Raw genomic sequence first — 18,334 nt, 5'->3', positions numbered from 1 at the left:
TGATAAATAAAATTTTAAGCATTTTGAATCTGTCTCCAAAATTAAGTACAATCATAATCATATAAAGTGTCTAAATTTCTAACAACAATTAGAATGAAGTTTTCTTATAAAAATTATCAGTTATCTTAATATTTCGTTTAAAAGAAAATAAAGCCAAATCTAAAATTTTTGCTTTTGAAGTTTCTATAAATGAAACTTCTTTTCAAATCGAACTTTTTACAACATTGTATGTTAAATTAAACCTACAGTTTAGTTGCTTGCTTCATCTAGTCGGTGTCTGTGGTAACGACTCTAATTTCCTCAGTGATTTGGGGACCATTCTTGGTGTTGAGATAATCGGTTATTTGATATTAATTTATTACATGTATACTCCGCAATAAAAAGTAACTTTAAAATATTCCATGTATTTAAAAAATGGAGAAAATTGGAATTTAACAGTAAGTATGTTTAAGATTATATGTATTTCTGATTTGCATTTGATCCTCCTTTACCCAGATATTTCCAAAAACTGATCCTGCCTTACCTTGTACTTCCTACATTTGATCCTGCCATATCGTGATTTGCTTTCATTTAGTCTTGACTTACCCTTGTTTTGGCAATATTTTATCCTGCCTTACCTTAGGTTCCAACCGGTTGCCATGTTCATTTGTCTCATTTCCAGTTTGTGTTGCTGCTCCAACTCAGCTTTCTAGAGTTTATGATCTTGTTTGGTCTTCTCCATTTCATGATAAACAATATACATGCATGTACTTCGTCATGAAAGAAAACAATTATTTTCTCAAAATCACAAATTAGATAAAAAGTTTATGAATTAAAAATCATAACATTTTTATTACAGATGACAGGGTCTAAAAAGGAACAGGCTATGCCATCGTCAAAAACAACTACTTTGGAACCATCGCTGTATGCGACATACTTTTCCCCTTCTTGAGACCACATTCAAGAGTCTTCCAGTTGTCAAGCATGTCATGTTTAAACGTCATATATTTATTGATTTTCCTAATATGGGAGTGCATCACATTAGATTCCCCACGTTATAATTGATTCATTAACGTTAACGTATACTTATGATGTGAAGATGAATATATCAATATGCTCTTTACACTAAAATAATAGGAAATAGTCACTGCATTTTGCTGTATAATCTTTGTAAATTAAAACATTAAAATATCTCTGAAGCACTATATCTGCTTTTCTGTACATGATCCTCAACATCAATCTTATTATGAATAAAATGTTATAATAGATATCTTTTAATAGCGGATTTGTTGATACTTTCCAATTTCGATAAGGGCATTTTGTTTACTGCTCTTAAGGTGATATGAAACTTTTCCATTGTGTTGCGTACTTCCTATTGAAATAATCAATTAAATCAAGTTTATTTAAAGTAAACGACAGCTGTATAATATTGAAGTGGATGAAAGAAATGAAGCTGCGGGAACAGCGAAGTCATGTTTACAACATTCAAATCAATGTATCAAATGAAGAGACCGCCCAAATACAACGAAAACAAAGTTTATTCAGGTAAGAATTATATGCATGATTGATAACGCAAAAAGCTCTACTATTACTATAGCTAACAAATTATGCCAGAATACTTTGTGACCCTTTAACTTGAGTAATATATAGTTTTCTATAACCTGACAAATATTTGAAATTTTTCTTAAAAGAAATCAGATCAATAATTGTTTTGGATCATTATTACTTTTTTATGAAAGTTTTATTTTATAAGAATAATTTTTGTAGTTTGAGTTAAATTACATAATACACAAATCAAAAATATTCTTAATGTCGATATCTTGCCACAGCTTGGTGGGAAAAAAACCTGAACTTAGAATTTCCCCTTGAAATGGTTTTGAATGAAATTACATTTTTAAGGCTTGCAATTAGTTAATGTTGTAGGTAGGAGAAGTAAATAGTACCCAGTTCACATCGATCGGATCCTGGATTTTGTATGACAAAAAAACCGGAGATTAAGATCTACCGCAGTGTCGTGGAATAAAGCGTTTCACTACAAGTGCCGATGACACGTGGCTTTTGAACAACTCACTTCACCATTTATATCCGACATACAAATTGTGGGGAACCTACCCCTGCATTACTCTTCTTATACTGTGGAGAAGGCTGTGGAGAAATTAGGAATAACTATGTTCTGTTCAGCGAGGCCATAGTCTTTGCTGTGGACTCCATGAACAATTTGACATCTGTGAAACTAGGGTATGATATCATTGATACGTGTTCCGTACCGAGCAGGTTCATTCATCAAATGGACGTATTGTATTCACTTGGGCTAAGAGATGCTAGTGTAAAGAGGAAAAATTACATAGGCGGCGTTGGATTTCCATTTAGTTCAGGAGTTGAAAGTCTAGCACATTACAGTTATTCAAAGAAAATACCTACCATTAGCATCAGTGCGACTAGTTCAACATTTTCTGATAAGAATTCATACCCATATTTTATGCGTATGGTCCCATCTAATAAGGATGGAACCTTAGCTATCATTAGTGTTTTGGAACATCTGAAGATTCATAGCATAGGAATTGTTTACAGCAACGATGCTTTTGGCTCTGATCTCACAAAAAGTGTCTTAACCTTTGCAAATGTAAAAGGAATAACTGTTAACTATATGCTGAGAATTTAAGATAGCTATGTTGAAAATCCTGAAATTATACTCGTATAACCTGGGTTGGAGCAATTTACGCTTTTTTTATAATCCGCTATGCGGATTATAAAGCGTAAATTGCCCCAACCAAGGTTATACTCGTATAACTTGGGTAGACATTGAGTTCATTTCTTAAATGATATGTTTTTATTTAACTTATAGGATTGGTCGTAATGCAGAACAATTTGATGGAAATCAAACAGTTCAGATCATATTTCCAGCATCTGAAAATTGATGAAGGAGACTGGACAGAAACACTGCCTGGGGCAAAACATTTTTGGAGGATGTACACCAATGTAACCTAAGGTTTTCAAATCGATACACCAAGGATTGTGCAACTGATTTAAACCTTAGTGGGCTACAAAAGAAACAGTCTCCTTTTGTAGCGTCAACAATTCATGGGGTTTATGCCCTGTCTAAAGCTTTCCAAAATGTTCTGGACAAGCATTGCAACTTATCATCTCTTAAGAAGTGTGTCAATGGGAATATGTCAGAAATCTACCATCAACTTGAGCTTGAATTGGATCGTGTTACGGTTACTCCTGATGGAGGAACGCTATTCGGCTTTGAAAATAGAAATGCAACAATTCCTATGGTTATCCTTAACTTCCAGTATGGTCCCAAAGGCAATCCTCAATTAGTCGAAGTAAGTATATATTTAAGATTAGGTATATCTTATTATCGGTGTATCAAAAGGTGTTGGAATTTATTGAATGTTTTGTGAAAACACTAATTATCCCAATGATTCTTTTCGTTTTAGGTTGGAAGTAAACAAAAGGAAGAGATAACTCTAGATTTACGAAAACTAAGCATGTACAACTTGAATGGTGAACGGCGAATTTTTAAATCAGAATGTCCGGATGATCAATGTTCAGTTTGTCTGGATCCAAAATTTGTATCTGATTACAACGAAAAGGTGCAATATCTTTCCACCATTCCTCATGTTACTCTGAACAGTATTGAAAGCGGAGTTGGACTTACTACTATCTTTCTTGTTATCATTGGTGTCGGAGTAGCTATTGTTTGTACTTACTACCTGGCCAAATTTTCCTCTCACAAAATATTTAGTCTTTCTGCCGACGGACATGCTTGCATAATTATAGGAACAACCGTGCAAATCCTGGGAGCAATGGTGTATTTGTTTGATGGTTCACCTTTAGCATGTGGAATTCATATCGCACTACTAGGTAAATGGGTAGAAAGATAACTTGTCAAATATAAATTTTATAATAAACCTTTATTATATGATGATGATACTAATTATCATTTTTGGAAGTGTCTATAGCATTACCCTGACTGGCTTATTGATAAAACTCAACAAAACAGCTTGCCTTCACGCAATCATAAAAACAAATATTACTGAGCTACCAAAATGGGATTTCGCCTTCACGTATTTACCTATTGTAATATCGGCGCCAATCATCATATACGTCGTCTGGACTTTGGAGGACCATGTGACTATGACGTGGTCGGTGCCATCTTTGTTTCAGATTTCAAAGATTGACGATTTATGTATCCAATGGTATTGCGAATTCAACAGGTATGATACACTCAATTTTGGAAAACTAATGACAATGGCTGTATCGTTCGATGATTTACAGAGGATGAACAGTATTAAACAATAAAATCAAAGCAGAGTATATATATTTCAACTCAAATCAACTCAAATATTTCAGTTTTCGATTTTCAATGCAAAATGTTTTTATGCTTAAACGTCTTTAATTTTTAGGACGGAATATATCATTTTTATGTGCTTCTTTTGGATAATTCTATTCCCGTGTATGACTTTATCAGTCATCTACAAATGCAGAAAAAGAGGAAGAAAAGAGGTCAAGCAAGTTTTGTTTTCCGCAATCTGCTATTCTCTATTCACTACTGTCACAACTGTGCTCCGTTTGCTGACTGATGATCACGTGATGTTCAGAGTATTTATGGCAATTACTCTGCCTTTAAATGGAATAATTATTTTGATTATAAATTTTCTTCCACAAATTGTTGATCTCATGAGGGAAAAGAACAGGGAACTTCTTTTTACCAGACTTATGTCTGATCACAAAACAAGCCAGGTTGCAAGCCTTTGGAAAGACTTCATTCATAGTGAAAACAATAGAACAAAAAGAAAAGGTTAGTAGAAATAGAAAGGAATTCTCAGTTATATCGTAAACTCCTTAATGTAATTTTGTTTTAGTTCAATTTTTAATCACATTTTCAGCACGTTTTAGAAATTCTCTGAGCAGTCTGAAACAATTTTTTTTAAATAAAAAGATGTTCGTAAAAATCCAAGTGCCCTGTTAGAACGGGTTTAGTGACCTCATTATCACCCTTGGTTGGTCCCAATAGAAAATACTCAGAACATCATATACATTGCAGGGAAACAAACAATATCGTCAAAATATCATGCTAACACATCTATAGTTTATTATTTAAAGCAATATGAGCTGTACTTTTTAGAATTTTATTTTGCTGCAAAAACCTGCTAGTATACTTAGTCTGCATGTAACTTAATCTTTTATGATAAGTAAGATTTGAAAAAAATCATAATTTTTGTCAGAAGAAAAATTTCTCTTCCAAAGAATATATAACAGGTTTATTTTTGTACATGACGACACTAATTCAATTCTGCTTCAATTAAGGCTTCTTAACGGTTTTCCCACAAAAATAAGGCTAACAGATATAAAAAAAAAAACCAAAAACAAAAAACCATGACATTCTTGTCATTTTAGTAGAAAATAACAAACAAATCAGCATGAAAATTGCAGCTCATTTTGCTTTGAAATTAAACTGCCTTACATTCAGTGTAATTTCAACATAACAATTAATAAATACGACTCAACACAAATGTCAGAACCTTTACCCTTTCTGTGCGCAAATTTTGTGTTTCTTTCACAAGGGAAATAGAACATAGTATTTAGAAATGATGATAGTAGCAGTAAAAGAAGAAACAATATACCAAATTACACATAAACATGCAAATCATACTGACGCCAGGTCAAAATATTTTAAGAGATAGATTGCATTCTTTTAACTCCAGTGCCTGTTCTTTTTTTAACAATATTCAACAATTGGGTATACTAAAAAAGTAAAATAGTGCAAACCGATGATTTCAAAATCAACTGTACAAGCCATAGTGCATATTTACATCAAGGATTATGACCTTATCAAATATCGACGGCTTTTAATGTTTTCGTTATATTTGATTGCCATTATAGGTGATTTCATGTAATTCTACTTTAATGTTGTTTTGAATGATACAAGCTAGTGCTGGTTATAGGAATGAAAAAGCATTATTTAGCGCTGTAATTTGGTAGCTTTGGTTGTAAGGTGCTACCCAGGGATTTGAGGATGCTGTGGATCGTACAGGCCTCGTCAGGCAGTAATAAGTAGAGATGAACATAACTGACTACTGAGTACTAGTATTTAAACACAATTACATGTATAATCAGTAAGACTTGGTACGTCTGGGGGGGGGGGGGGGGTGTTTTAGAGTACATGTTTGGCAACAAAAATTCATAACAGTATAGAAATATATATTTTCTTACAGATTCAAAACAAAAGAAGATTGAGAAAGGTATACTTTTTTCTTTATTGTATGAATTGAAATATATAAATATATATCGTATGACCCGCCATTATATGACGGAGTTTTACCCTTTTCCGCCCGCCTTTTGTCATTTTGTCAAAAATGTTATCGGTAGTCTTCCAATTTGCTTATAGATAAATATGTTCATGGAACTTTTTATATGTTAAGTACTGACATCAATTTTGTGTTTCACATTGTTGATAAACTTTCGATATGGTTACTTTAAAATTCCTTGCCAATTTGTCTTTGACTAAGTTCGTAGACATCAAGGTGTATCCATTTAATTAAAAAAAATGGTATTTATATTTTCCTCTGAAGAGTTTTTATGTACATAAGTTATCAATTCATTTAAACCGCAAAATAGATCTAAAATAAAATACATGTACCGGTAATAGATTTAATAATTTTCTCTCTTTTTGTTTAGTTTCTTTGACCGTAGTTGGACTCTCATCAAAATGGCGTAAAAAGACACGAACACATCCACAACTATCTCGGCATCTGAGGCAAAACAAATGTGAATTCATTTATTGAATAAACAACAGTTTTAATAATGTGACATAACTTTGTGTATCTAATATTTATAACTCATGTCCCAGCAATTGTTTATATTTAATTAAAGTACATCTCCTCGTATTTGTCTAGTGGTGACGCAAAAACAATAATTAAACTAGTAACTAAGATTCACTTCATTTTTTATTAATCAAACATGTATTATTTTGAAATATAACAACAGCATCAAAGTTAAAATCGTTAAAATAATTTGACAATGACAAAGATATTTTCATTTCCTGCTCTTTCAAGGTCATACATGTCCAACGAACGGAAAATATTGTAGCAAGGTTTTACTTTAAGCATTTGAAAGCTGCTTGATCTTTGTTTGTAAAAATCAAACAACTTGTATTTGGTTTTATGAGTATGTCATGCAAATGTGATGACCAAAATAAGAACGATTATATTTGAACAATAAAATGCTTCTTTTGGTGATTCATTTGGGATATGAAGGTAGCGACATTGCAGAAAAAATACATGACCCGCTTAAACGGGTTATGTTATTTTTTCTACAATGATCGCTTCCTTCATAACCCGCATGAATCATCAAAGAAGGCATTCTTTTGTTTATATGAACATCTCTCTTTTAAGTAATTATTAAATTAATTATGAAAAGTTAGTAAAATTCACTAAATTACTGTTAATGTACATAAGTGCGTTAGCTAAAAAATAGCCAAATCGTCTCTTGTTACTTTTTTATAGCAGCGCAGTTTAAAACCTTCATGACATTAAATTTCTATTGGAAATTGACCAAACTCTTTAACAATTACAGTAAAATTAAGAAAAAATAAACGTAACTAAAGTATATTTTTTTTGCCGTAAACTTTATTATTTAGCCAAAAAATAAATTGAAATGGTAAAATAGATATTTGAACAATCAAAAATGGCCAAGACTATTCAGCCCTCTTAATCAAGAAAAAGTTGAAGGTAAACGATAGAAACTTATTAACAGGCGGAGCATAGTCTGCATGGTTATGTTTTAAAGCACAGATATCAAACTTTCGCCAGTACGAGAAATGATTTATTTGGTGAAAGTTGTAGCTTGGTTGCATTCGATAAATATAATATATGAGAAAGTTTTGTCCAATATACACTAGATACAAAGTAAGAAACATCATAAAACGATAATATGTGCCTATTTTCCGAGAGGAAGGATTTGAATAAAACATGTACATAAGACAATAGTTGGTAAAAAAGGTAAGTTATCTCAAAATCAACAGTCAGGAGAAACCTTTGACTTCGAAGAAATGATGTTATTTTTCTTCGTACCCCCTTTATTCGTATTTGCATTGTCTTTGCTTCCCCAAACTTTGGAGTAAGCATAAAATAAAAGAAAATTGTTGACAAAGATTGGGATGATAATCGCTAGGAGACATACTCCTGTGACAGCACAGACCGCTCCGATGGTTTTTGAAAGAGGTTGCGTGGGATACATATCGCCGTATCCAACAGTTGTCATAGTAACAATTGCCCACCAGAAAGCGTCTGGGATGCTAGTGAAAGCCGTATCCCCCGAAAAGAAAACGAATGCTGAGAACATCAGCATGGCTACAACAAGAAACAGCGACATCAAAAGTACTTCCCAGATACTGGCCTTCAACGCGTATAATAATACACGGAATCCGATGAAGTTTTTCACCAAACGGAATAGACGGAATACCCGAACAATCTGAAAGCAGTGCACAATATCGAAAACAGTTGCTGAGTATTTTTCTCTCGGGTTGATAGCTTCTACAATGTATTTAGAATACATGACACAGAGAGAAAATATATCTACTAGATTTAGGAACGATGATATAAACTTTTTTTTGTTTGGGCAAAATATAAATCGAAGGATAAATTCCACAGAAAAGAAAGTAGTGGTAATGAAATCGAGATATGACAGGAAATCAAGTGGTGCTTTAGCGTGTGTTGGCAATGGAATAAGCGTTGTATTAGTTGATGATCCACTCGAATCAAAGTGTCCTGAATATTGATGGTATTCTTCTCCAAAGAACTCTTCCCACTCAGATTCACGAAGTGATCGCATGAATGTTGGATGGGTTCCACATACTAAGGCTGCAATGGACACGATGACAAAGAACGCACTTATATAGAAATATCCCTGAAAATCAATTATAATTTTTTTTAATTTATCATCGATAAACAAATATGAAAATTATAGATATAGACAATAGTATACTGTCAAATGTATTTGAAAAATACTTTTAGAACAAAAAATCGACCACATGGATTTACATTCAGGTGGATTAAACACTGAAAATTCGATCGCTTTCACAGAAGTGCAAATAGTTAGATTAAGAAATGTCCAAACAATGTACTATATCAGGCTATTTTAAACAATGCCCTTCGTTGTGTTATAGGATAATTGCATGACATCATACCATTTTATGTTGAATGATAATTGCTACGCATGTTAACATTGTCTTCGAGACCATTGTTATCGGACATAAGAATTATCTTTGGTTCATCATGCTTAGAGCTAATATAAAAGTGTTGATGTATATTCTAAAATATACCATGTCCTCACGATAGAGCGGAGTATTTAGCTTCTGCCTGTGCAAGTTTTTTAGACATTAGAAAATAATGGTTTTGAAAAATAATCTACAATGTAAGTTCAGCGTCTAGCTTTTTAAAATACATTTTATAGATAAAGACAACTAGCAGAATCGTATAATAATAATAATGATTTTGTTTTTGAATACCGACCTTTGCAAACATGTTAAATGATGGTTCTTCTAAAACAGACCACACTTTAGCCTGAATGGAAAGCCAGCCTGTTGCTTTAACACGGCGCTGTAGCTCTGTGCGTTCGGTGATACGCTCAGTTTGATCATCTGTAAGGATTGTAAGTGCTTTCTGGTCGTCGAAAAAACCGATGTATTTGCTATAACAACAAGGCTCTATTTCTTGAGGATCGATTCCCCAAAAGTCTAATTCCTTTTTGAATTCAGCGATGCAAGTCAATGCAGGAACATGAAGACCATTTCCTTGAAAATAACTGAGAACTGCGGTAAATACTCCAAAGTTTCTTTCTAAGAAATAGCATGATGAGTTATTTTCTTTCAAGATTTCTAGCTTCAATTTTGCATCACTTTCGGTGGACATCATATTATTAAAGGTATTTACAGATACTTCAAATTTTTTTCCACTGATATTGATGACAACTGTATTCTCCATGATGTCCTTTTTGTTTCGACTTCTAACTGACTAGCACTGAAGTCTGCAAACAAAGAGTTTATTATTCATGAATGAAACAATACTTTTTGAATGTTAGGTCCGCCTTTTCATCCGTGCCAGTTTGTTGAAAGTTCAGAGCAAAAACTTGCCATATACTGACTACATCTGAAACAAATACGCGTTTTTAAAGAATTTTGTTTGTAGCAAAAAAAAAAATCAATCAATCAGTGTGGTGAAACTTCAAATCATGATATAACTATTCGAATGAAACAACACAGCATTATTTTTACTGTGAAAATTTCCATCAATATTTTCTTGTAATAGAAAAGTGAATTTTCAAAAGAAGTTTTACCTTTAATGTATTTGCTCCAAAATTTTGAATTCTACTAATATGTCAACTTAATACTTTCCTAATTAGTTATGCTTTTAGACATATTTTATTATTAATTGAATACAGAATTGTGGATTATTGTCATTTCTTACCTTTAACATAATAAGGTAGGAAAAAAATGAGCATATAATATTGATTCTTTGTGAATGCGAGGTTAAAAAATCGATATATATCGAGTTAGTGATAGCGTTCATAAAATATCTCTTTGTCACAGGAAGCTACTTCAGACAACAGAACAAGGAAAATGAATACATGTAGAACACTTCCGAAAGTAACTCATTTATTCTCTAAACCGATGCATTTCATTTTTAATTTATTTGGTACCTATTCATCTTTATTCGAATGAAAGATTCGACTGTCTTACCGCAATCGATATATAACCAGTGTTTGAATCATTTCGTTACCAAATTATTGATAAGCATCTATGAACTACTGGAATGTCTTACAAGATATCGCACTAAACAAATCAAACAACGGGGGATATGAACTGTAATAAGCATTTAATTGCAGACAAGTAGGTTCATTTGGGGTTCAGAAATTGGTTGGGGTCTCATGTTTAGTCTGGATCCATGCTAAATAAGCTTAGCTTTCAGGCTATATTTTGCATAGTATATTTCACACCACATGATGTAGGATTGCGAAATGATTCGTAATACTAGAATGTTTTAAAAAATTTGTGTTTGATATATAGCTAGGCAGTCCCGTACTTAAATGACTTGCTTTGTGTTCATTAGTATGAATGTAAAAATGATTGTTTTCTACAATTAAGACAATCTAATTCAAAGTAATACATTTTAAATACTGTTTATATATTGAGAGAGAGAGAGAGAGAGAGAGAGAGAACTCGCGTGTGTGTGTGTGTGTTTGTGTCTACGGATCATTCGCATGTTTGTTAGTTCGGTTTTGTTTACTGGAATTCCACAAAACAGATAGTGACCTGTGAATCCAGTTATATCTATAAACCTAATTAGGAAACCCCATTGATGTTAATTTCAAGCTTTGTAAAGAGGGATTTACCACGTAAAGTAACTACTGCTATTAGTTTAAAATTAATACATGTAGGCTCATTTATAGTGCTTTTCTTAAGGAAACTAGGGCAAAAGTCTAAGTCTATTGGACTGAGGTGAAACTTTATTACTTAATTACGCCAACTGGGTGATAAATGATAGGTAAGTGCAGTATTGGGATTTCAAGTTAGCGTCTATAACAGTAGGAATAATTTTTTTTTATTCTGAGCTTATGCATATACATCTAAATCAATATGTATGAATACACAAAGAGCTACACACATATTAAGACATAAAGTTGTACAAAAACATATCACATTCAAAACATGGAAGTTTTTAATGGAAGTTTATTTTATTACTAAGATAAACAGGGAGTAAAAAGGATACACGTACTGAGTAGTCAGCAGACAGTAACAATAACATGCAAAATACATACATATACACTTATAATAGTTTTTACAAACTACACTGTTTTCACATTGCAATGCATCTTTCAGGAAACCCATTATGTTAATATAAGTTCATACTTAAAGAATATTGATGATACACAGCTTGAAATGTGACCTCATTTACATCATGTAAACAATAAAATCATCAAGGAAAGGTTGTAAATCATTATGAAGGCACATATGATGTAAATTCAAGACTCGCAAAAAGCCTACGGTGCATTTGACATGCCTTAAAAGGCATGAAAAACACATGTAGCCTTACTGTGTCCAACACGATGAAACCAATCAATCCAAACACAATCAAATAAAGACATTTGGCAAAGAACAAAACAATTGTTCATTATACTAGTAATAAAGAAGAGAAAATGGACACGGATTACAAACAAGCAACAACACTCGCAATGTTCTTCAATTCACATCTAAAAAAAACTTCGTTAACTTCGTTTTTATCTGTAAAACTATATTTAACGGTTGTAAACTATAGTTAACAAATGATAATCTAAGTACATCTGTCTGCAAATAACGTTAACACTAGAATTTGCTGATAAATATAAATTCACATATAAATGTTCTTTCTCATCTGGCAGATGAAATGTTTTCTTTTTATGAAATAATAAACCATGAGAAATGGGAATTTATGAGAGAAATTCAATTTCCTAAAGGATGTATAAAAATCGTGTCTACTATTATAAAAAATGTATTTCTATGGGTTTAAGGCAAAGATGGTTTTTTTATAGAATGTTTCCTACAGGATTTTTAAAATCATACAAGTTGTTTTTAATCATATCAAAATATATACGTTGTCTGCATCAGTCTACCACGTGACATGGATTTAATGGAAACTACATTATAAGTTCTTTGAAGAATTTAAAACCATTATTATCCGACTCAGCGTTATTAGTTCAACTATTTTATTTAACTTAATGGAAAATCTAATTTATGCCGGGAATATCAAAAGTTGGATTATGCAAATAAGCGTGAGTGAAAAAAAAAAGTCTTTTGAATAACGTCTATTTCATACCATTTAATTTGGGAAAATAAAGATTTTTTATAGAGATGTTTGAAGAAAAAAATCAAGTTCTCTTAGAATATTATCCTTTGATTTGGAATTTAATCAAACGTTATACCATCATCAGTATATTATGCTTCTCCAATCAATTTTAAGATCCTTCAAAAGTCTTTATCATTTCAAAATAAAAACTATTAGTTTTGCTTTAATGTATATTTTCAAATCCTTAAATGATGTCTTTTTGTATATTTGCAAAAGCGTGAATTTTTATTTGATCGATTGAAACTAAAGCTCCAACGCCACAGACTTACACTGGCTGACCTCGAGACGTGCAATTACTAGTAACCTTGGTAATCTGCTCGTGTAAGGAAATGTTTGCTTTTCCTTCTGTGCAACGTGCTAATCGGCAATATAATACTTCACGTACTTGTACTTACTTTTTTGGATGTGTAAACGTATTTATAAAAACTTTAAACAGTCATATCATTATTGTAAATTGCATCTCTTTATACTTGATAGTATTTCTCTTTGTTATATCAATACTACATTTGTATGTATACTTTAGTAGGTAAAGGAAAGCCACATTAAACGGTTTAAAGAAGTATGCTCACGTTTTACAAAGTATTAATATTACACCGCTGTTTATCAATGTTACATAGTATATATCGAATAAGAAATCATTCTTTGAGTACAATGAGGGAATAATTTTGGTCGGGCGTTGTCAAATATAATAAAGGACTTTATAATAGATTTGATCATGCCCCGACTGAAATTATTACCTCAAAATATTTAAAGGATAAATCCTTAATACTTATATTCATGTGATTTTCAGCAATTGTACGATTAAATATTTAAGAATATTGGCATATATACATGTTTGTGATTTTCATTTTTAATTATGCAAACCCCGATTGCGCCCCAACAATACTTCGTCTTAATATTACAAAACCTACTCGTACTGTTGTCACAGACAAAGACACTGAAAATATAAATATTCAGACTTAAAAGAATTCTCATAGAACACATGGAGACGTAGGAATATAACGCTGGGACAGCGCACGTGCGAATGAGGTGTGGATTCGTGGGTGGCTGGGTAGGTGTAGAGGTCATAACATGAAACGAAAACATTTTTTTAACAAATAACGAAATATTAATTTGACATATAGACTTAGTCTGTAAAAGGTGCACTTTTTTCTCTAAAATGGTTTGCAGTGGTTTATTTATACACTTTAAAAGTATTTAGATGGTTCTTTTGGAGAGGCCTACCTGAATTATGTATGCAAACACCTGAAACGATGCAAATGCTTGACAAGTGAAATGTGTCACATTTTATTCTGAAAAATTGTGTGCTCCGAACTTAAAAACGATAAAAAGGGGAAAATATCCCCCATAGGCACAAAAAATATCCAATTTGAGAATCCACATGATCGAATGGAGGGGACACTCTCTTCCATAATCTCCGCCTATAATTAATGTCTGATTGCAGATGGAAACATCATTTGGAGAGACAATATAGAAAGGGCGTGATTTCTGCAATACTTTAAATACCTAGTAACTCCTTTTTTAAAAATTCAGATTATTTTACTCGATCAACCTGTGAGTTTACAGTTTAAAGTCTAGTAAACATTACCATATAAGAATTTGTGATTCCAAACTGAGTGTTCACAATGAAAAAAGAAAGAGTTTCGTCTTCTTTTACACCAGTGTTGCAAGCATTATGTACAATATCAAAAACATTACGTAATTTTAACTAAAGGATGTAACCTACATCAGATATAACATGATGTCGTAATATACGTACATTAAGTTCCTTGTAATCAAACTCAGTGTCAATAGATAAGAAAGTATTTGAGTTCCTCATAGTGATTTTTGTTTAAAGATCTAGACCATAAGCAACAACTTCTTTCATTCGCTTTTGGATATAATTGAGTATTGGATGTACTGGAACATTGTTTCTTTTGAATACTTATTGATATATAAGGAGGATAAAATTGTACATCAGCTTTATTTCATGTGAAGAAATAGTGTACATATGCCATTATACAATGATAGAACTCGATTAATTTCTCAAGTGAATCAAAACAGAACTTTTTACTAAATTATTGGAGGTCAATTTTTCAGCATAGTTCGTTCATATGATCAATGTACAATGTATAGGGAATACTTTTAATTAAGAGTGTTTTTATTTCACTCATACTTCTTTCGAAATGGGTTAACGTTTGTTGTTTTGCGAAACATCATACTGAGATGCTTCTCGATAAGTTTTAGTACAGTCGACGATTTTAAAAGTTTGAGATTGAAATATTGATGCTTGTAAATAATGCATTGAGCTTCTATTTGTGTAGACTTAAACCCACACATTTCCATTGCGGGTTGAAGATAACAATCACGAAAGATCAATAAAAAAATTGATAAAACACTGCAAGTTTAACAACTTGATGAATTATGTATTGTACAAAACTCTGGTGCCACAACTTCAGAAAACAAAGAAGGACAACTGAATAATACAATAGTGCATGAGATCTAACATACACAATAGCAAACAATTTTTCCAACTGACATTGTTTTTTGTTTTATAAAAGAATTATTTTGTGTCACTATCGGTTATTACACTGTTTCCTGGTGTTGAATTCATTAGGTAAAGTTTGAATTTATCAATAAACCAGTCTCTGAAAAAATCTAAATTCTCATATATCGACGCAAATTTACATACTAAAATTACAATAAATATGCATCGGACCCCCACAATTCCGTCCGTACAAAGGATATTATCCCCCTCCCCCGCCCATGAAAACATTTGTGGATCCACACTTACAATCTCTGAGATATGCACAGGTAAATCGGTAAACAACAACCGGTATGAAATATAGATATCCTTGAATCATTCAATGGATTATTATAAAAGTAAGTGAAACCGAAGGTTACTATGATTACTGCAACTATTTGAATTTTTTTTTAAAAGGCACGCCCATGCAAGTCTTTGGGGTCCGTGCTATCAGTGTACATAAATTTTGGTTTTCATCGATCAAAAAATAATATCCATATAAAGTTAAAAGTCCCCACCCCCGGAAAAAATTATTGAATGATGAAAAAATTATTAATTATACACCCTTTAAATCAAGTTTACATTTAAAAAGCCAATTAATCAATTACAGGCAGGTAGCATCGTTTTGGAAAGTGGGAGGGGGGTACAAATTTGTCTTACTTGTAAATTTTGGCATGCAAAATATACAAAAAACTGCAAACTTTTCAACTTTTAACCTTTTCCAATCATAAGGGGTGGGGGGGGGGGAAGGAAACGAAGTGCGATTACTACTTCAAACTTATTTTAGGGTTAATTTTCCTTTAACTATTTTATCTGCACTTACAACGAGGGGGAAAGGGGGCAACTCACCCAAAATTAAATTTTCAATATCATGTACATCATGGTATAAGTGTACCAGCGACCCCCCCCCCTTCCCCGCCCCACAGATGCTACGTGCCTGTATTTAACATCAGATTATCACATACGTTTCAATTTTGTCAATTCTGATACAACCCAGTAGAAGTAAATGCTTCCACGTGTTCTGGTTATTGTCCTTTCTTGTGTTCCATATGTCAACTATTGCAACACAACTGGCAGGAACATCAAAACAACATGTCCACGAAAGTAGCAGTGGTGAGTATACACTTACGACATGTATCGACAATTATACTGTAGGCTAGATACAAAACGTGCTTGCTTTCACATTTTTTTTCAACAAAAAACTCTTCAGCTACCGAGCGGTTATGAAAGCTCTGTGGTTGTAGCGGTTCTCTTACTTTCACTTTGATTCGTACTATAACATGCCCATGCATGTTTTATTTTTTAGCATTTGAAAGAAAACTTAAAATTTCATTAATGGAAGCTTGTTAACAAATAATATACATGCATGCTGTACATTATACTACATCGTGTAAGTTTCTACAGCGACCCATTAGGGTATTTGATGTATATGGGAATCGACAGTGCTATTAAAGAGCTGAAGGTATCACACCGGTAATTGTATTCACAATAAAACAGGATAAAGGGGGGCAGTTGTATTTCTCATGACAAAATATTCGGAGGAAATGTTATTTGTGACCTGTCTCATCAGCCAACAGTAATACCCAAAAGAGCACATGATACGGCATTTTCTAAAAATATTTAGCTCCAAACAGGCCACCCTCAAAACCACACGTTTACCGTTTGTATGTAAAAAGACTGTAAACTCCTCCAGGAAGCTACTGCATGTGCCCCAAAAGAAGTAAACCCTGTGAAAAAGATCATCATTTAACAAAATACATTTAAGATAGATCTAACGTGAAATGTTGTTTTACGTTACATTTTTTCCTCAAAATCATGAATTTAAAATAAAAAGTTTTTGAATTAAAATTGATAGTATTTTTATAACAGGTGACAGGGTCCAACAAAGGAATAGGTTATGCCATTGTCAGAGGCCTATGTAAACAATTTAAAGGCGATGTCTTCCTAACAGCAAGAAACGAAGAGCTCGGCAAAATGGCCATTCAGAGCTTGAATGAAGAGGGTTTTTCTCCAAAGTTCCATCAACTTGATATCACCGACCAAGCAAGCATTGAAAAATTAAAAGACTTTCTGAAGAACACTTACGGTGGTTTAGACATTCTGGTAAACAATGCTGGAATGGCTTACAAGAATGCATCTCCTGCCCCATTTGCAGAGCAAGCTGAGGTAACAAACAAAACCAACTACTTTGGAACCATCGCAGTATGCGACGCACTTTTCCCCTTGTTGAGACCACATGCAAGAGTAGTCCATTTGTCAAGCATGGCTAGCAGTTATGCCATTAGAAAATGTAGTCCAGAAGTTCAAGCCAAATTCCTAAATCCAAATATTACGATCGAAGAGTTGACAGCCTTGATGAATGATTTCATTCAAGCAGCGAAAAATGGCGAGCATGAGAAGAAAGGTTACCCCAGCAGTGCTTATAGCATGTCTAAAGTTGGGATCAGTGTCCTCACGCATATCCAACAACGCCAGCTTTCTGCTGATTCTAGAGAAGACATCATTGTTAACTCTTGCTGTCCAGGGTATGTAGATACGGATATGTCATCCCACAAAGGTCCGAAAACCATCGACGAGGGGGCAGATACACCCATTTATCTGGCTCTCCTACCCGAAGGCACTAAGAGTCCTGCTGGAGATTTTGTCGCTGATCGCAAAGTTTATAAGTTCAATGAATATGAATATAAAATGTAATTGATATATGTATGTCACATAAATAGCGTATTCGATCCCATGTTTACATGCCATATTTAAAACATTTGTTGATTTTCGTGATATTGGAGTGCATCTCATTAGATTTCCCACGTTATAATAGATTCATCAAGGTTAACGTATTCTATTGTGAAGATGAATATATCAATATGCTCTTTACACTAATAAGAAATAGTTACTGCATTTTGCTGCATAATCTTTGTAATTTGTGTGAATATTCGTAATTTCCATTAAAATTTCTGAGAAGTAC

The 18,334-nt window shown here is 32.9% G+C and overlaps 3 protein-coding genes across 3 annotated transcripts; 2 read left to right on the top strand and 1 right to left on the bottom strand.

Annotated features, from left to right (window-relative positions):
- Positions 1 to 837: 837 nt before the first annotated feature.
- On the top strand, positions 838 to 4,791 carry LOC128187745 (uncharacterized). Its single transcript, XM_052858287.1, has 6 exons — positions 838 to 1,524; positions 1,903 to 2,217; positions 2,825 to 3,308; positions 3,423 to 3,846; positions 3,932 to 4,202; positions 4,392 to 4,791. The coding sequence occupies exons 3-6, from the start codon at positions 3,150 to 3,152 to the stop codon at positions 4,789 to 4,791; spliced, it is 1,254 nt and encodes a 417-aa protein (XP_052714247.1). The 5' UTR covers positions 838 to 1,524; positions 1,903 to 2,217; positions 2,825 to 3,149.
- Positions 4,792 to 7,499: 2,708 nt separating this feature from the next.
- On the bottom strand, positions 7,500 to 10,100 carry LOC128187741 (potassium voltage-gated channel subfamily C member 3-like). Its single transcript, XM_052858283.1, has 2 exons — positions 9,501 to 10,100; positions 7,500 to 8,895 (listed from the first exon to the last, which is right to left on the bottom strand). The coding sequence occupies exons 1-2, from the start codon at positions 9,969 to 9,971 to the stop codon at positions 8,005 to 8,007; spliced, it is 1,362 nt and encodes a 453-aa protein (XP_052714243.1). The 5' UTR covers positions 9,972 to 10,100; the 3' UTR covers positions 7,500 to 8,004.
- Positions 10,101 to 16,370: 6,270 nt separating this feature from the next.
- Positions 16,371 to 18,334, top strand: LOC128187742 (carbonyl reductase [NADPH] 1-like). Its single transcript, XM_052858284.1, has 2 exons — positions 16,371 to 16,485; positions 17,242 to 18,334. The coding sequence occupies exons 1-2, from the start codon at positions 16,465 to 16,467 to the stop codon at positions 18,064 to 18,066; spliced, it is 846 nt and encodes a 281-aa protein (XP_052714244.1). The 5' UTR covers positions 16,371 to 16,464; the 3' UTR covers positions 18,067 to 18,334.

Source organism: Crassostrea angulata, chromosome 6 (assembly GCF_025612915.1).
Source record: "Crassostrea angulata isolate pt1a10 chromosome 6, ASM2561291v2, whole genome shotgun sequence".
Classification (NCBI taxonomy): Eukaryota; Metazoa; Mollusca; class Bivalvia; order Ostreida; family Ostreidae; genus Magallana; species Magallana angulata.
Note: the sequence above shows the minus strand (reverse complement) of the source record. Positions and strands in the feature narration are given on the sequence as shown.